Here is a 20,133-nt window from a genome sequence, read left to right on the forward strand (position 1 = left end):
AAAAGGGAAGAAAAGAAAATCCAACTCTACTTTTTTAAAGAAAAATAAAATAATGGATTATTCTTAAAATAAATCAGCACCACAGTAGGCTTGATGCTCTGGTCCTACAGGTGCTGGAGGGATGATTTTACCAGAAGGTAAACCCTTCCAGCGAGTCAGATGCAAACCACTATTTATTTTAAATAAAAAGCAAGGAATAGCCTTAATCCAGCACAGTTCAGAGGTTTGTTTTTTTCCCAGGAAAACTAGCTGCTTGTTATACATCCACTATTTCTTCATGTACACAGCTTCTTCGTGGACACAACTCCTTCCTTTTAAGTCTGCTGTTAGTTTCTCTAGGATGCTGTGTTGTAATATGTAGTACTGGAAACTTCCCTTATATACATTTACATGCTAAAAACTGCTCCTCTACTTCTTAGACCTTTTTCCACCAAAATGCTTCATGTATATTAAACCATAAGTATGTGCTTAAGTATCATCTTGAAGTCAGCTCGAAACATAGATGTGTTATGCTAAATGATGGACTTTAGCAGATTAGAATTTCACATGTTCTTAAATGTTCCTCTTGAAGCAGCCTCAAATCCTCATATCAGGAAAAGGTTCAGGGACAAATTTTCCTCTTTCAGTCACTGCCAGCATGCAAAAATGCCACTTTAATGCCACTCCCTGAATGAAGGAATCTGTGGGCTCACTGTGGGCTTCTTTCTCCATTGGTTTGTGCAGGTGTGTACGGCTGTGCAAAGGGCATTACAAAGAACTGCTATTGCAAAGTCATCTTCCCCCTCACAGCTCAAAACAGCTATCCCAGAGGGAAGAAAGAAGTGTACTGGTGCTGGAGTAGAAGTGACTTTGCAGAAGCGCATCTTATGCTTCACCTGGACAATTTTTATAAGATCCCTGGATCCCTCTGGCTAAACATCCCATCCACAAGAATCTTTGCTAAGCCATGGCAGATGGTGTTGCAACACAAACTTTTACAGCAGTGCTCTCAGAGTTTTCTTATTAAACCTATTCAGCCACAGTTGCAGGAAGGAATCTCATGTTTGAGTTCAGCTCCCAGAAAACGATCCTGAAGGCAGGTCAGGACCATACGTGATACAAAGAATCTCAGCCTCCTGGAGGAAAGAGTCCTCCAGCCCTACTGTCTATTTTTAGAGCAGCTGTCTATCACCCAACCTGTCAGCCACACTGGCTGCAGACCCTTCTTGGTGCTCAGGGAGAGGTAGAAGAGCAAGGTTAACCAGTGAAAAAACAATAACCAGTGAAAACAGGATGGGAGCTGATCACTAAACTCCTGAAATCCAGCCCAAAGCATGACTGCTCCAACCTTACATAGCAACTGTCTCTAAGTACTGCAAGCTGCCCACCCCCTCCCCCAAACTCTGGTGAGGTTTAACATAATAATAGCAGGCATTTGGACTGCACAGCTTTGTATTCTCCTAGCTGATTTTGCAGTGAATTATTTAAAACTACCCGCAATTGCTCTAAAGTCCAAGCAGCAGGACTTACAGGTACCTTATTCTTTCAGAGGCAATAATATAATTAGTGCAGTTGGGAAATTCCACCACAGCCAGCAGAAAATGAAGGCGCTGCATGTGGCAGCCCCAGCTCAGCAGCCGGTGTTGCTCCCTGTCCCTGACAGGCGAGCTAATGTGCCTGTAAATTTCTCCTGACAGCAAACGCATCCTGGCATCAAAAAATGACAAAACACCCAAACCATGGAAGAGTGACAGCCAAACAGCTTCAATAGCACAGAGGCTGCACTGGGAGAAAACAGGCAGAGGCAGCTTGGATTAAAGCCAAGGACTCGCTCAAAGGCTGAGTAGAAAGCACCCCTGTTTGCACCAACAGGAAGCAGAGAAACCAGCAGAAATCGCCTTGGTTAATGAGCTATCCTATAGTGAATTAAACGGGTAGGATTCTCGATTATTAAGAGCCTCCCAGGGAAAACATTACCTGCAGGTGCTGTTCTGTTCTGTTCAGAGTTATTCCTACAAAAAGACCCTTGCATTTCTGAGGAAAGGAGCAGGCCATCAGATGGAAAGGATAATTTCATCATAGTTTCACTAATCACATTTTCACCTTCAAAATTGCAATCATGACCATCACCCAAATGTACATATTAGAGGCAGCTGCCTGTCAGAGAAATCACCCATATCTTCCCAAATGTAACCCATCAGAGGACCCGCACAGTGGCAAAGCCTTAATGCTCTGCTATTGCTGCAAACGGCAGGACTGGGAGGGTTTGGCCTCCCGGGCAGCTGTTGCTGATGGAATATGTGCACTGCTCCCCCATCTAGCTGCTGAACCACTGCGAACATAAAAGCTTCAGCTTAATAAGTATCTTTTTCAACTCAGCTGAGAAAAGCCCACTCAAGTTTTGTCCTCACTTATCAGGGTAGTTTCTGATTTCCAAAAATGTGGAGAGACCAAGAGGACACTGCTGGGCCTGGGTGGAGCACTCGTAGGTGGCTCTGGTAGAATGGGGGGAAAGGGCAACACCTGGGGAGCAGGGAGGGCTGGCAGTGGTAGTAAAATCTGAGTGCTTCATTAGAGGCCCTTTTTGGTGGAACATAATAAACACACATCTCAGCTGCAGTGATTGATGTTAATGGGATTTAAACACGTGCCTCAGCATTGTGATGAGCAGAGTTGATGTGTTCACATGAGAGCCTAAGAAAACTTTTCCTCTTTTCATGCACCAGAACCACTTTAAAATCAGTATGTTTATGCATCCCACACATGTGAGGAAGGAGAGCTATCCTTCAAAAATCCATGTTTTATCATTTGAATATATTCCAGGTAAGCAAGCCAAAAGCACTTTGGCAGTTTTAACCCTCTTCACACATTCCTTCACTTGGAGAAGCTTATTGTTTTCCTCTTGTTGTCACTAGGCAAAATATATGATGCCAGGTGCTAATAAAAACAAACAAACAAGCAGAGGGAGAAAAGGAGAGAGAGAGAGAGCACAGAAACGTTTCTGATTTGGCATGTAACAAATGACCTGGAACCTCTCTTGTGATCATAGCAAACGGCGAGAAGACTGGGAGCGATCAATCTTCGTGCGATTAAAAGAAGGAGGGTACAGGCTGCGGGAGAACATCCTGTTCCATCTGTACGTGAGCACTTCACCCTGCGGAGACGCACGCCTCAACTCCCCCTACGAAATCACAACCGACTGTAAGGAAAATACATCTTCCCTCTCCTTTTTGCGTGGGCTTTGTCTTTTTTTTTTTTTAAAGATTAGTCTTTCTTTCTTTCTTTCTTTGCTGGCAGAAAGTGTTTTGCTTGAGAGCAAAAACACTGTGAGTTTTGGGGAGGGGGTGTGGGTGTCTGTAGAAGTGGTGCTTGGTCCCATGCACTGGGGGAACCAGGGTGTGCAGGGAAAATCAGAGCTGGGCAAGGCAGTGGTAGACTCCTCTGCACTCCCGAGGCTCAGTGGCTCTGCTAGGTTCTGCTAGGGAATACACCCCCCATAGCCTGCATTTCCTGCTAGGAGATGCAACCCTAACAGTAAATAAATACCCTTCCATGATCAAAGAGATCCTTGAAGCCACAGACATAGACTGGACCAGAGGATCAGGACTATAGCTGAAGATACACAGACTCTTCTCAGGGTTCGCACAGTATGTGTGGCTTGAAGGGCTGCATCTACACTAAACCAGTGCTACCCAGGCTGCAGCTCCTGGAGCAGAGTAATGAGAGAGTATGATACAATAGGATGTGTTGTGATATGATATGATATGATACAGCACATCTGTAGCTGCCCTTGCAGTGAATAATGTAAAGGCCTTATGGAAAGGATTCTTCCCAGGCCATCCTGCCTGTCAAATCAACTGCATAGTCACTGCATGGCAGATGGGCTAGCTGGAGTCCACAAGGTCAGCCTTGAAGTGCCTAGGCTCATACCTATGGCCTTTCAGAAAAAACATGTTTTTCCAGGGATTTCTCCTCTAAAGCTGATCCTGCAAATGAGGCAAAGAAAACAGGTCTTTAGCCAGTGTGTGCCACCAGCACACTTGCAGAGCTTGCTGTCCACAAAGACACATCTCATCTTCACCACATGACCCAGCATTCTCACCTCATCACATGCATGTCCCTGTCATTGTCCTGCCATGTCAGAGATGTGTCCTTCTTGCATTCCCACTGCACCAGCCTTGCCCCTGCCTAGCCACAGGGAATACCCCCAACAAGAGATAGGGGACTCCAGAGGTCTATGGCGCTTTATCACACATCTGTCACCCCATGGTCCAATACACAATGTGAAAGGTACATTCTTATCTCCACCCTTAGGTATTACTTCTCATACATGCATTTTACAGTGCTGCAAAACTCATAGTGCTGCATGCCAAATGTACACATGAGAAATAGTCCTTGCCCTGACTACCTTGAATGTGAAGCAGGCAAGACAGAATAGGTGGAGGAGGAAGCACAGGCATAGGAATGTAAAATTAATCATCCAAGGTCACACAACGACCTCACCTCCTCACAGACAAATCCATCAGATGGTAGTTTCACTCCTTTCTGAATTTGTATTTGTATAAGTTATTTATTAAGGATTAGGTATTATTCTGCCCAGACTGGAATCTTTTTTTCATGTGTGAAACATGGGGCAAGAAAGCAGAAGTCACCTAATCAGGAAGGAAATGCTCTTCCTCGCCTAACATGATTTCTATATTCTGTCAACAGGATTTATAAAATGAAGAAAAGCAACTAAATGCTTAAAAGACAAAAAGCACATTGACAAATTCCTGATGAGATAACAAAATGACAAGACATAGGAACATCTTTAAAACAAAATTAAAAATAGAAAAGGTAGTGATTATGAATATCAAAAACCAATAGTGATTTTTGGCCTCCCACTTTATGGGTGTATCAAGAGATATCTAAAAAAAGCTTCAAGTTTGGTTAAAGACCCTCATGTTTTCCAGAAGGCAGGCTTCCTGGGAAGCTTCTTTCTTGACATCACAAATGGAAGTCCCAAAATCTGTACTTATTTTTAAAATGTGGTCCATTCTCAAGAACAATCAAAGGCTATCCAGACTTGATTCTGCTCTTTCATGCATGACAAAGCAGGTGCTTTGGGCAGCTGACAACCCATTGATAGGAAGCAGAACCCAGCCCTGGAGATGAATCCTGCTTGACTCACAGATTGTTTCAAAGAGCACGTAAATCTCCCAGCTAATGAGGGAATGCATCTTTAGATAACAATATATACAGGAAGCTGTGTTTAAAAATATATACTCACGCAATACCTGGCACATACAGTAAGCAGTAAACTTGTAGATAATCACAAAAACACTTTTTCTGTTGGTTATTATTCCAACTGTTGTCCTGATGCAGAAGCTGAGGCAGAAAGGGCTGTGTGGCTTAGCCAAGGTTACACGGTGATTCAGTAGTGCTGCATCAGGTTTGTAATTCACTCTTTTAAACAGATCCCTCTACCTTTGTCCTGTGCTCTTAAAATAATTTACCACTGTGCAGAAAGCCATCCTGCCAAAAGCTGTCCTTCAGTGAGATAAGCATTTCATATTAGCTCACATTATCCCAGAGACATCTGGGAAGATAAGTATTTTATAATGTTTATCATTCCGATCTTTTCTTTTCTTTTTTTTTTTCTAAAGAAATAACCTTTCTTTCATCCAGTAATGACAAGAAACTCCAGATGAATGCTGTTTCATTTCTTAAACAACAAAGAAGCCTCTCCTAGAGCTAGCACAGCCATCAAACGTTACTGATTATTCTCTAAAGATGCATTAACATTTAAAAACGGTGTCTCGCCATGTGGTTTCTGGTTTTGAGAAAGAATATGATAAGCCTTTATCAATATAAGAAGTGAGTAAAATCCACTTCTCAAATCTCCTTCCAAAAATTTCCTATTATCCACCGTGTCTTTCCAGCACCCTCGGGGAGGCCTCACATTTCCTTCTTATGAGCTTTGTTCTGGTAAGGGAAGAAGTAAGCTAGCATGCATTTGAAACCCAGTTTACTTCTTACCAGATAGAGCAGGGTACTAAGTTAGTGGCATGTGTAAAAGTCTGCCCTTCCCGTGGTTCATGTGAACAGCTGCAATGCAGAAGAGAGATCCAGGGAGCCCACACCATGCCAGGTTCATGCAGGAAGGTAGGAGATTAGGGACAAAGAGATAAAATCTCACTTTGTTTTGCAGGATGCCCTTCTCGTGTCTGCCAGTAAGCTGACTCGTTTGTTAATACCTCCTGAGGCAGCTCCTAAAAGAGAGACAAAATCCCGTTGGACCAGGGCTCCTCTGAGCGTGGAAGGGTTTTATAACTCCTTTTTGGTTCCTGTAAGTCAGGAGGTTGGAAAAACAGCGGGAACGAAGTGAAGTCAAAGCTTTGAAAGAATGTACAATTTGAAAGAGTAGGGGAGGAGGCTGAGAGGAGAGGGGCAGGAGCCGGCTGGTGAGAACAGGAGAGGAGACCAGCCAGGGTCAGTGATGTTGCAGGAATAGGAGACTGGGAAATGCCAGAAGGGTTTCAGATGGTTGTGAACGTTTTTATGGGTTTGTCCTGGCTCATTCTCTCGAGTCAGTCTCCTTCCCAAGAATTTTTTCATCATTTTCCAAGGTCAACCTCAAGGTTGTAGCACAGCTACATGGCAAAAAAGGCAGCACGTTCCCAGTGTTCTCACACACTCAGCTTCTGCCCCTGCTTCCGTTCAGTGCTGCAGTTCAGAGAGCCTGGGACATCTCCTTTTCTGGTACCTTCTCCCCTTGTGTACATCTGAGCAAGGTGTGCCTGGATTTCTGACTTCTCCCGAGGGCAGCATCACGGTGCCAAGTTTACACGGATTTCCTGAAGGTTCTAAGGAAGCTGATGTTTCCCATTACAGCATACATGCTCCAGCTCACGAGGTGGGGCCCTGGGGGCAGCTAGCCCTGTAGTATTTGTCGCATATTTTACACTTTCTCCTGAATCTAGGTCAAGCCACAGAATAATCAAGCCCTTGATTTGCTAAAGCACCTTCCTAGCTAATTTAGTGCTTCTTGACTCATTGGCTTTTTTTAAGCCTCTTGAAAAGCAAAATGAATTGCTTGAAAAACTGAGCTAAAAAGCCTTCTGCTTCCCCACCCCTCCTTTCCTGGCAGGATTTTACCTCATTGTCCATCTTTTCTCTAGAGATGCAGTCTCTCTTTTTCACTACATGAATTGCCAAAGAGAAAAACAGAATCTGCCCCAGGGCTTGTCTCAGTTCCTCTCCCCTGGGCTGCTTTTCTATCTCTTGCTAACATGCTGTATTGCCTTGTGCCATTGACTCCTCGATAGCCCAGCTCCTGTTTTATCCCACACTCCCTTTAGGTCTGAAACACACCATTGCATCTGCTCCACATGGGGTCTTCCTCCTGCTTGTCTATTAACCTACAGCTGTGCTGAAGCTCTCATGCACACACATTTGACAGAGCTCTCATCTAAGCAGGATCCACTTGCAACCACGTGAGCCAGATCATTGCCTTAGTAGGTGATGTGATGAAATGTGCACTGCAGTTTGCAGAGAGTTGGGGAGCTGAAGAGTACCCAGGAAAACAAGTTTGTACTCTCTACTTCAAGTGTGCTTTCACTGTGCAAACTCATGCTTTCCCTGCGTGTGACCTGGCTGCTGGGTTTTCTATTCCATTCTCAGAAAACATACTCTCTGTTAACCCCCAAATCCGGGGCTGCCTTGAAGGGTTGCCCTGCTCACTCCAGTAACTCAGCACTCCTTGTTCAGGTGGGGCTGACCCAGCATTGCATCACTGTATGGTCCCCTCATCAGATCCCTGAAAGTCATAGCCTGAGCAGACTGGATGGACAGGGCCAGATTCAAACCCAGGCCATCTAAGCAGCCTGTCCATCTCCAAGAGATGAACACAAATGGTCTCCTACAACTATCAGGAGACTGTCAAACCCAGAGCTCAGAATTCAGGGTCCTCTAGGCAGCTATCAAGATGGAAATACAGTGAGGATGTTTATGACAGCAACTGGGCTAGTACTGCTCCCAAAACCAATGGGTTTGGTGAACGTGTCTGGATATACAAGGGAAAGAAATCTTTGCCTTCCTTTTGTCAGTCCCATATTTTGTTTAAGTGGACAAATTCTGTTCTTGTGAGTAGATGGTAAAGGGGGAAAGCATTTCAAGAAGAACCATGTAGGTAACTCCGGGAGCTGAAAAGAATCAGATATATTAAACTACAAGAAAATTCAGGTTCTGGCAAATTGATATGCTTCCCTGTTGCAAAAATCAAGGGTAACCATAGGTCATCCCTTGGACTTGGACACTATTATTTTTTTCCATTTCACAAATGCTCCCAGGTATTACATCTCTCTGTCACGGCACTTGGCCTGCTGCAGCTTGGGAAACCATCTTGGAAATTCGTAGCTATTCAGTGCATGGAACACCTTCCTCCTAGGCTGTAAAGTTGATTTTATGCTGATGAATGGCCCGTCTGTGTAACTGGGATGAAGGTGCATTATTTCCCTGTTTTTCATATGACTGAGCAGAACAATACCTCAGGGGATCTCAGAACAAAATTATCACAGAGAGCCATGCCCAGAAGTAACACGAAAGAAAAAAAAAATGCATGCAACACTGTAGACTGTAGTGCTGAATACTGCCTCGGGAGAAATAATCCTAGCACTGGATGAATTATCGTGGTCAGCCCAGATCGCTTTGTCATGTAAAGGATGCTGCAGAAATTGCAGATACAGCACGAGGCTGTTGGATTACTTCAGGGGCTAGGGAATTGGTTTTAAAGAAAGTGGAAGGAAATTGTCCTTTCACTTCATCAAGGCTGGACTGGGATGTATACAAAAGGTTTGGGTTCAGGTGTAAACCCTTTGTCAGGCTCCTTTAAGATCATGTTCCGTGGAAGCAATGGCTCCTTCCTGCTTGTGCTGCTGACACAGCCTCAATTTTCCTAAGTAAATACAGAGGAAATGCAACTATATTCTACAGTTAACTACAAGCTGGTCTGTCAAGGAGCTTGTGTCACTTCTCAGTTCTGTTAGCAGGCATTGGTTTTATATGTAATTGCCCTGTTTTCTAACTCAGTCCTCCCAGGCTGCTTAAATCTTGTTTCAGTGTGACTGTTTTCACTCAGATTAACTTGGTAGGGAAAGCATGGTCACAGGATAGCAGTCTCTGATGAATTCACTTCACCACTTACACACACCACCTCATCGTGGCTGGGAGCAGAGGTGAAGTGTGCTCCTGGCCAGGATGGGCAAAGAGGACAGCAGAGCCCAGTCTGGATGTAGTGATCCTCTGTCCCCCCAAGCACTACAGGTCTGAGCAACGGTCAGATTTAGGGCTTCCCAGGTGTGGAGGTGGTACTGCATGTAGCCAAGTTCAAAGATTTCTTCCCAGCATGTACAATAAGTCCCCACTGGGACTGCAAGGGAATCTTCTTCTTCTGGGGAAGGTGGGAAAAAGGATTTCAGGAGAAGGGAGTGTGGCTGAGAGGGATCGGTGGGACTCTGGAACAGAAGAGCCACAATGAGGATGGAAAAGTTTGAGGGCAAGTGGGTTTGTGATGTTCAGCTATGATGGGGAAGTGGGCGAGAGACAGCAACATAAAGCCTGTGAGGTGTGTGGGGACTCCAAGATGGGTGGAGCCCCTCTGCTTCTTCCAATGCACAACACCCACACAGGACCTGCAGGCACTGGTTTGAGCCATCTCCAGCACTGCAAGAAGCTTTTCCTCCCCCAGCATCTCCTACTCACTCTCTGCTCATCTAGGGTTGCAAAGATAAAGAATGGAAAAGGGTGGAAAGACTCAGGGGTACATACCAGAATGGATAGAGATGGTGACTGGGCCAAGCTCTTGGCTGTGAACCCCACAGCCCTTCTGATGCCCCCTGAGGGGAAAGCTGTAGAAGCAGTAGCTGTTGCATCTCAATGCTCAGATGGACCCATTGCTCAGAGCAGCAGTGCCAGAAGGTCTGGAAAACCCATCAGTTTGGGTAATCCAAAGGACTGTCTGATGCCCTACATGGCCTGCCCTGCTAAACCTTTTTCCAGTCACTGTGGTCAGCTCTAGCCCCTAAACCTGACACAGAGACCAGCAGTCTCCAGGCTTAGGAGAGCGACGAAAGCACTTAGTTTTATTTGTTGGCATTATCATGCTAGAGCCTGGAATACACCTCAGAGAGAGGCTCTCACTTTGCTACATTGGAAGTCCTGAAGTTTTCAGTGCCAATTAATCAACCTGTGGAAGTTGCTCTTGCTTTGTATTTCACTATTAATCTCCACTAGGCTGGGTAGTTAGGTTTTTAGTGGAGTTTTGCTAAAACTGACAAGTGAATAACCACTTCATGGACAATTTTCAGGTCTCAAAATACTGACTGGCTGTAAACAAATCAAAACCCGTCAGGCAAATATTTAAAAGAAAATAATGCTGTGAAATTGGGATCACATCTTTCATGTCTCTTGGTCATCAGCACAGTAACAAGGGCTAGAAAAACCCTACTTCATTTCCTCCCATGCCTAGTTCAGGGTGAGCTTTTTCATTCAAGGCCACTTAGAATCAAGTTAAAACTGGAATCTGTGTCTCCCAAGTCGTGGATCAGTGAATTTCTTATCAGCTGAGCTAGACAGGTCCCTTTCTTCAGTCTGTGTTATAAAACTTTGTCAGAACTCACACATCATGAGAAAACTCTTTTTGCCTTTGACAATGCATTGAAAATGTCCCAATTCCTTCTGCTTGTGATATTCTTGGCTGCTTTTGCTTATTTGGGTTTTGTTGTTTCATGGGGAGTTTTAAAGTAGAAAATAAGATTTTTAGAAGTATATGTCAGTGCAGGAAGAGAAATAATGTGCTGAAAACTATAGATTGCTCAGAGCCACCACTGGCCACAGCTTAGAAAAGCTTTCATGTAAAGCAAAATGTGTTTGTTAGGATTCAGGAAAACAGGTTTCCACAGCTATAATCAGATCCTAATTTTAACAGAATGCTTGAATCGCCAAAGGGCATTGCACTGTATTTATTGATTCTGCTTTGTTATGGGTTTTGCTGCTTTGTAAAACACTGCGTTTGGATGCATTGTGCAGATGTGATAAAAAGGCTACATTAATCAGCAAAAAAGCATGCCTGGGAAGTTTTCAGAATAGTAGTAGAAAATTTCACTAAGAAAAGCTCTTTGTCCTTGAATTTGTCCAGGGCAAGGAATAGTGGTGTCTAAGGTTCTCCAAGGTCCTCTGCAGTAGGGACAAAGAGACAATATGCTCCTGGATATGGCTTCCTCCTTTCCACCCCCAACATCCCATAGCCTGCTACAGAAATGCACATAATTAAGGTACATATTTTGTGTGGAAGATATCAAACCATAGTGGAGAAAAATCTCTGTGGGCAAAAACTACACCCACTCGGATCTAATTTAGTCTAATTTACCCTTCCACTGAGTTGGAATCACAGGTAAAACTCATGAGCTGAGTTTTATAAAGGCTTTCAGGCAACTCCGGGTCCAGTTAAGATCTCTGTGAGACTTCTGGAAGTCCTTAGACTCCTGGGGAGTTTCTTAGGTTCTTAGGAGAAAAATCTGAAGCCATCTGTATAGGACTAACTAACAGTTTAATTCTAACCAGGACTCTGTTAGCTGCCTTCTCTAGCCAACCCTGAGCAACTCACCTCACCCTGGTAATTTCTATTTCCATCCTTGTAAAATGGGAATAAAAGGTATCTAGCTATCACAGCTCTGAGAGTGGGTGATTAACGCTCAGAGTAGAATATTGAAATGGAAAGTACTATTCTAAGCCCTATTATAACATTATTCAGAATAATTTAGTTACTATAATCTATAGATTTTTAAGTCCAACAGGGACCATTTCCTGATGATCTAGGTTTACTTTCTTCAGCCAGACTCTATAGGACTCTACAGCTCCTCCAGAAGCTGAACTAGAATATATCTGGTGATGCATCAGGAACCACAGCCTCTCTAGACTCATACCAACCATACGGTGGCTGAAAATTACTGACAGATTGCTGTTGCTTCTGTCTCATGGGGCTCGTTTTCTGGTTTTGTATTTTGCTGGCTTCTTTCACAACATTTTTCTTAAATCATTCTTGAAGATTTCAATTTCACAACAGCAAAATCCCAAAGCCACATGAATAACAGCATGTTTTGTTGATAAAAGAAAGAGAGTTATGATAAATAACACATTCTTTTTATGTTTGTGTAAACCTTTTGATTAAAACATGGCAGGGGAGAGAATTGTCACGGAATAGGCAATTCCAGTGATGCTGACATATTTTTCACACAAAATATACTTAAAAGACAAAGTCTAACTTTAAGAGAAAACATTTTTCATCAAAAAATAAAAATACAATGATGCATGGCTTAGGACACAGATGAACAACTGGTCCCCCTGTGGCCTCCAACTGATGCAGGATGTCCACATGGAACCTCCAACCACTCCCCTGGCTTTGATTAGCTGCTGACCTGGGAACCAGCAGCCTCTCTCCACTCTGTCAAAGATGAGCTGGCCATTGCTGGAGACCAGATGATGTGCCTCTGTGACTGGTGACAAGGCTTATGAAAGCTTCATAGGCAGAAGTCTCCTCCATTACAGAGTTCACAGCACCTGTGCAGCCCCTTGCCAGATCTACAGACTTTGCTCTGTGGGAGCAGCTGCACTTCCAAAGCAATGGCACAGCATATCTGATTTTAGACGAGAGGAGCAATTAGTAATTAAAAATAATAATCTTGAAGTGTTTGAGTTTTACTTTCCTTGATTGCCACATGCACAGAATCTTAATTCCACTGATAAATTTTCTACTTTTGGCTTCAACATACTAATACTTTTCTACTCCAGAGCAGTCTGGAGTCCACAGCCTGGGTTTGTGGGTGGCACGAAGGTTCTCCCTGATGCCTGACCCACTATGCTCATTCCTCCTTGCCTGGAACAGTTATTTATAACTCTCATATGAAGCTGTGCATGACTTTGCTGCCAACACGTGGTTTTAATGTGAATTTTATAACTAGTTACTCACATTTTGATCCCAGGATTCCTCAAAGACAGGCATTATAGAAAACCTGCTTGTAGGGTACATGTTTTGAGCTATTTTTCAGATTTTTTTTTTCCTCTTGGAGGGATTAAAGCTTGCTGGGAGTCCAGGGCTTACTTAGAAGTTAGTCCAGTGGTAAAATGGATTTCATGTGTTACAGTGCCATTCTCTGCTCCAGCAGTTAATTCAACAAAGGTATTTTGGCACTTCTCCCTAGGATGAGCTCTCAATACATTTCATCGTAGTCTACAAAAATAATAAAAGCTCATTGTAAATTGCTGTGTCATCTGAACAGATGAAATTTTGCCCTTCAGTGATGATGTATGGAGGCATTTTGATGGACAAAATAAAGAGTTTTCATAAAAGACACTCACTGATATACTTTAATATGTTGAAATAGCATTCTTACACCTTCCTACAGTTACTGTCTCTAACACCACAGTTCAATCCAAAAATCATAATTTAATTAATAGGTACTTAAAACAGATAAAGACAAATAATGCAGTCATTTCCTTTATGTTCTTTTGGATTCAAACCTCAAATTTTTTCCTTCACTAGTTCTTCTGGATTAAATGCCACATATTGATAACCTATGAATGGAAAAATTACTTTTGCTTTTGCACCTTGTCAGTACATCACTTGAAACTATTGGCAGATGAAAAATTATGGAAGTGAAAACTGTTATTTGAAGATTAAGAATAGATTGAAGATAAGGAGGAAGAATAATAGGCCAAAGGTAACGTCGTTTATCAGGCAGAGGATTTTATACAGTTTGGGACTGCTGTCAAAAGATAGTATTTCAGAAGGAAAGATGCAGGGAGGAGGGAAAAGGTAAAGAAGTTCAATTTCAAATGCTAATTTCAGTTCCAAAAATTACAGGTGTCCCAGGTTTTATAATATTCTCAGATGAAGCATATATTCAGCATTTATAATTGTATATATGGCCTAATGATAAGGTCCAACACCTCAATCTGCACTGAACTCTGTACAACGTGGTAGGCAGCACGTGACCCTAGGAGCAGGCAAATCTCTCCTGGGACTGAACTCAGATGCAATAGACCTCATGTTTTATATTTAAAAGTCTCATCTCGACTTTAAGGGATTCATTTCAGCATAGTTTTAACCCATTCATCCTGTGCAAGACAAGTGCTTGTGTTCCCTCCTGGGAAGGACTCACCACAGAGGCAGCTCTGCAGACCCTCGGACAAGGCCACTGCTTTTCCCTGTCCAGCCCTCAGTGTGATGAATCCTAACCTCAGAAGCCACAATTCAGCTTTGCATGTTGTGAGGTCACCTATTCCTTTATCATAAAATTCAGACTTCTTTCTGAATACCCTAAAATTTCTTGCTTACAAATCCATGGCATTTTAGGCTGCCTCTGTGCTGGTCACTGAGCACAGCACAGCAGTGACCATCCAGCCCTCCCAGCAGAGGAGACACATCCAAAGTGTTTGCTGTGCCATGACTCTCACTTCCACACCTTCAAAAGTAGTAATATTGTACATTTATTTGTCATCTGGTTGAGGAAAGTACATCTCTAATAACCATCAAAATAAAAAGACAGTCAAATGTTAGCATTCCTCTTTCCACCCCTTTGTCTCAAACTGCTCTAAGGATGTTTTATAAACCATGTTAAGGAGTGGAGGGTCCAGCACTGAAAAAAAAATTACAAGTTAGGCTGTTTTATTTCTTCCTTCCTGAGGAGAGAACAGCCTCCATTGAAGCGAGGAAACAGAAAATGAACATCTGAGGCAGTCATGCAAAATTTCAGACGGAGTCTTACTCGTGTGATTCTGTTTAATCACCGTCCATTTCCTCTTCACTCTTTAACTAAATAATAAATATGGAGTGGTTTTTTCATTACTGTGTGAGCCATAGCTGCTCCTGAAGAAAATACAAAACTAAGGGGTGAGCCTTGAAATCAGCGAGTTTCACTGATTTTAAATACAAGGCACCTGTGTACATTTCTAATCCAATAATAATAATACAGGACCTTTTTATCTTAGGAACTCTCAGGAGTAATTTCCACATCTGAGTGTAGCACACATCATAAATCCACTCCAAATGATTTTTAAATTTGTCCTTTCCAATTCTGGCTTGAATTGACATTTTGTTCTGGTTGAAGTGGCATCCATAGACACCTTCTCCCCTGCAATTAGTTGAGATTAAGCAGTTGGAGAATCAGCACAGCAAAGATCAGAAGTGCTTATAGTCACGATGCTTTGATCATACTGAACAGCAGAACAGCAGTAGGCTGTAGTTTGTGACTTTAAGATGCATAAAAACATATATTTCTGAGACTGCTTTAAAATGATCCATAGCAGGATGTGCCAGAAAGTGGACTGCGTTTTTTACTGCTGGCGTGCAGTTTATAATGCTGGAGTCTGTCTGCAGCTTCAGTGCAAATCTCATAGAGCCTCGTCTTTTCCTTTGTTCAATATTTATATCTTCCTGTGCTACTTAACAACATACTAAAAAAGAACTCAGTGTGTTCCAATTGCAGATCTGGATTTATTTAATCATTGGCAATCTGAAAGCGTTCAGAGCTTTGGGTTATTGGTGTTTTATATAAATGCCACAGATGATCTTTTGGAGCATGTGTGCCAACTATCCCAGCAATGTGAGCAGCCTGAGACAGGCGGTACAGCGAGAGGTTTTAGTCACACCCTATTCACTGAATTTAATAGCAGCTGTGCAGCTAAAACCTCTTATCAGAGCTGTGGAAGTGTGTGCTGGGGTGAGTGTACACTGACCACAGCTGCCTGAATCCTATCAGCCAACGTCGTCTGCTCGGCTGCACCCTGGGCAGAGCTCGGTGATGGGGAGCAAAGTTTGACACATGGCTGAGTTCATATCATAATTCGGAAAGTGAGACGATCAGTGCACTTGAACACACTTCCTAGATGCTTTTAAAAACTTCATTGTTCGGTTCCTGGTACTTGCAGGCCAGGCCCAGGATGTTGTAAGAACCACCAGATGTGGAATACTTTGGCTTTTGAACTTCCTTTGCTCCTGAGGGAAGCTGAGAAGATCAGATAGACAAATGAAAAATTAAATAAGTAGACCCCCCACCAAACTCACAGAAGTCTATCAGATCCCTGTCCCCAAAAATTTTTGGCTTTTAATTCTCCAAGTGCTCAGAAGTTGTTTTCAGGTCTGCTGCTATTTCTTCCCCTGAACTTGTTCCTTATCTCTGTCAGCATATTGTAGGATACTTTGCCCCTCACTTAGGTAACATTTATACAGTGAAATCAAAGTCATGTAAATGATGGGCTGCTCATATTATACTGCACTGAGTAGAATTCCCGAGCAGTTACGTGTTCCTTTGCACGCTTGTGAAATGTGTGTGTATCAACATGGTGAACTGCCCGACAAAGAGAGTAATCTAGGACATCAAGGCACCTACAGGGGACGATCAGAGCAGGGGTGAGAAAGCAAAAAGCATGTGGAGAGATGGGAAATGGAGAGAGAAAAGTGTAACAAGAGAAAATATTTTTCTTAAAAAAAATGGAGAAAGAAACACTAAAAATTCATTTTGTCGTGGGGGATTTCCTGCAGGTAGACTCCTGTGGTAGATCTTTACTGAAAGAATAGCATCTGTTTTTCATAAATAGTTGTTGAGATATACCTTTAAATGAATTTGCATAAGAAGGAAGCACCATTATCTTCATTATACCTGTGGGAAAGCTTAGGAAAAGCTAATTGATTTGCTTAAAGTCAAACTTTCTACCAGACAAAACAGCAATAGCCTCTTGAGTCACTCTTCACTGCTTCCCTGGCAGAGATCTAGCTCTGCCCTGCCATCAGTTCACAGGATGTGCAGACAAAGGCAAAGTGGTTTTGTTATACATTTCTCACTGTTGCTCAGCTAGATGTGTTTGCTAAGCAGAATTGATCACTCTCTACTTTTGTTGTCCAAATTTCATGCTACCTTTCCCAAGACTCTGTGGTTTAATAATAAAACATGCTGCTCACCACTGTTTCAAGTTTTTAAAAAATGTTTCCCCACAGAGTCCCAAGAAAAATATGTACCGGTTCCCAGATAGCTAATTCTGTCCAAAGAGCATCCTCTGAACGATACTGCAGTAGGCATCCCAGACAAGAGGGATGTAGAAAGGATCAGTACACACGGCCATGAAAATGGTTTCCTGACAGTGTTGGCGCAACCAGGAATTTTGAGAGTAGAGGAATCTGTTACGTTTGTGAGACTTTGGCATTTTTTGCTTATTGAAATTTTTATTTGCCCATTGGTTCTTCCCAGTTTCCCCCATAAATGGAGTTTGAAATTCTGCAATACTCTGAGTCTTGTGGTTACTGCAATGCCTCTGTGAGGTGCTCTCTGACAGCTGAGCGCAGGGACTGCCCACATCACCTATGGGGACATGGCTCCTGATGGAGATGGCAGTGCAACAACCACTCTTCCCCAAACTCCGATTCTATAGCAGCACAAACAAAGCCTACAGTATTTGCAAATATTTTGGAAACTATAGAGCCTGAGTTTAGGTGGAAAGCAGTTTTGGCCATGACCAACCAATCCATTTGATATCTGGTCCAGCCCCCTACTGGCACACACTCCCCCCATCCTAAATTTTAAAAAATCAGGAATGAAGAGGCAATGATCAACTGGTGGGGGCCCTGCCACCCATCTGCTGGCAGGTCACAGCTGACTCTGCTGTTGTACATGTTTTTGCTACCTCTGCTAATCCCAACAGGCTGAAGCAATTTGTTTTTCCATTCCCTTTTTGCAAACCATCCACTGGCAGCAGCCAAAGTCAATCCATTGCTTCCATCAGAGCTCACAGCACAGACAATAGCCGTACAAAGCAAAGACAATACAAAGAAGACAGAGGGAAGGAGTGGGTGGCTGGGGATCATGCACAGAGCCAGCTGCTCATGGCCAGAGGTTCCATCAACCCCACAACCTCTGACACACTGGTGTTACTCAGTGCCAGGAATGCAGGAGGCCCTGTAGGCTACCGAGGACTGAGGAGCATCACCTTTGGCTGAGGAGCATCACCTTCACAAGCAGAAACCTTCTGGTACAACTGAGGGCAAAGGTATAGAAAAATACACTGGACAGTTGGAAATATGGGCAAAAGCCTTAGGCCTGTAGAAGCAGATCTCCTTTTCCTGGAAGATACAGAAAAGGACATAATGTACTGTCTTTCATAATTTTCCTTTGAGCTAGAGGGAAACTGAAAGGTCTGCTTCGGGGAGGTGTCCCTCCAGTGAAACCCTCTGAGGCTAAGGTGGTGAGCAGACCCCTTGGATTTCCTCACTGTACCTTGCTTTTCTCTTAAAACCCAAATACCCAGGGGTAAAGTAGCACTGTAAGGAGGGTAAGAGTGATTTGGGTAATGAACTTCAGTTTTTCTCTTTTCATAAAAATGAAGGTGAAGTGCTTTTGAAATGTCATTATCTTCTGTACTTACTGCATACCTGCAGGACTCAGTTCCTTGCTGTGCAGGACAAGTACATAAGCTGCCCTGTGCCATCCCAGAGGCAGCTGCCTTGCTCTCAGACATATAATACCACTAAAGTGATTAAAGGTTTTGGTATGACACAAGGCAGGAGGGTACCTCATTGCAGAGAGACTGTAGAAGGTATTTGAGCAAACAACGAATAACTAGCAAGTTTTGATTTGCTTTTGATCCAGAGTATAAGCCTTTAGCTTTTCAGAATTTTCAAAGAAATTCTGTGATAAAAAATCAAAACCTGAGTTCTGAAATTATTCAAGAAATGTCACTGATTATCGCAGTGGAGTATTGGGCTGATTGGCATCATGCAGCTGAGTCTTTGATGACACTCACTGAACCAAGTTTTTCCAAATATTACCCCATCACAGATCAATCCTGAACCAAGAAATTGTACTGATTCTTTGAAAAATAAAGCATCTCTGTTCTTTCCAAACACATAAGGAAAATAGAAGAGTAATGTGAGCTCTGCATGTGCTGTAACTTCTAATTGATGTGAAAACAACCACGTTAGGGAGCACCTTCTTTTCTGCACTGTGCTGCTTTCATGGGCTGTAACCTCATCTAATTTTGCATCCAATTTTAAAGGACCTCCACAGGTGGTTCTGCAAAAAGTAAGCCATGGCATGAAGGCAGTCTCTCAGGTTATCTCTAAAAAAAACATTTAATTATTGTCACTCTTGTGTTTATTTTGCCCAGTGAACAGCAGCAAGCACATAGTGAGAAAATACCGTGGGCACCTCCGAACAAAGATCGAGTCCGGGGAAGGAACCATACCCGTCCGGTGCCGCAACGCAGCTCAGACGTGGGACGGGGTGTTGCTGGGAGAGCAGCTCATCACCATGTCCTGCACAGACAAAATCGCCAGGTACGTGACACACGCATGAAAGTCTTTACATGTGGAAATGAAGTTTGATTCCAAAGAGGACTGTGGCGACTGGTGGGGAATATCCAGCAGGTGCTGACAAGCCCTGTGGAAACAAAAACCTCCTTTGTATGCAAAAACAGACCATATAAACAGGAGGGAATGTAAATAGGACATTTTCCCAAATTCTCTGTGGGTCGTTAGCCGCTTATTACAGTGTGACAAAAATATAAACTGTCTTGGCAGCTTTTTTTTGCCAGTAGAATTTCACTGTGCAAATAAAATACGTCCAACTCTGCTGTTCTTGGATCATTTACCCCAAAACTTGCAAACCAACCATCACACAGATAAACTTAGCTTGTCTGTACCCAATTGGATAAGGTGCCCTAAAAGCTGCTAGGAATATTCCTACCATTTCAAATGTCATTGCAGAACTCCCATGTCACAGCCCCCTCTGCAAATTTCTGTTCTGTCCTGTAAATACAACACATATTTATGTAGAATAATTTCCATACAATAAATATTTCATAATTATTCTATGGTGGCACATAAAATGTAAACACCTTCACTGTTCTCAGTTTAGGATGTTAGCTAATAGCAAAGGATGGCTATCATAAACCGAAATCAAAGTGTGTGCTCTTGGATGCTTACTTATTGCTCTATTAGTATATATCCATACATGCATGTCTACTTATGCTCATAATTATATAACTCTGAAGTGCAGTAGCTGTCGATGTTTGCATGTTCTACATGTAAAATATATCAAATTATAGCTATAAAAATTTAAATACTAT

At 42.9% G+C, this 20,133-nt stretch overlaps 1 protein-coding gene across 1 annotated transcript in view; it reads left to right on the forward strand.

Annotated features, from left to right (window-relative positions):
- ADARB2 (adenosine deaminase RNA specific B2 (inactive)) overlaps window positions 1-20,133 on the forward strand; it is a 304,298-nt gene that overhangs the window by 263,782 nt on the left and 20,383 nt on the right. The window contains exons 6-7 of the mRNA XM_027886150.1: window positions 3,029-3,180; window positions 19,174-19,342. Of these exons, the coding sequence (XP_027741951.1) occupies window positions 3,029-3,180; window positions 19,174-19,342 (321 nt within the window). The remainder of the gene's footprint in view (window positions 1-3,028; window positions 3,181-19,173; window positions 19,343-20,133) is intronic.

The sequence above is a fragment of the Empidonax traillii genome, unplaced genomic scaffold (assembly GCF_003031625.1).
Source record: "Empidonax traillii isolate 1590-97213 ecotype Southwest subspecies unplaced genomic scaffold, ASM303162v1 scaffold178:size2223814, whole genome shotgun sequence".
NCBI classification, from domain to species: Eukaryota; Metazoa; Chordata; class Aves; order Passeriformes; family Tyrannidae; genus Empidonax; species Empidonax traillii.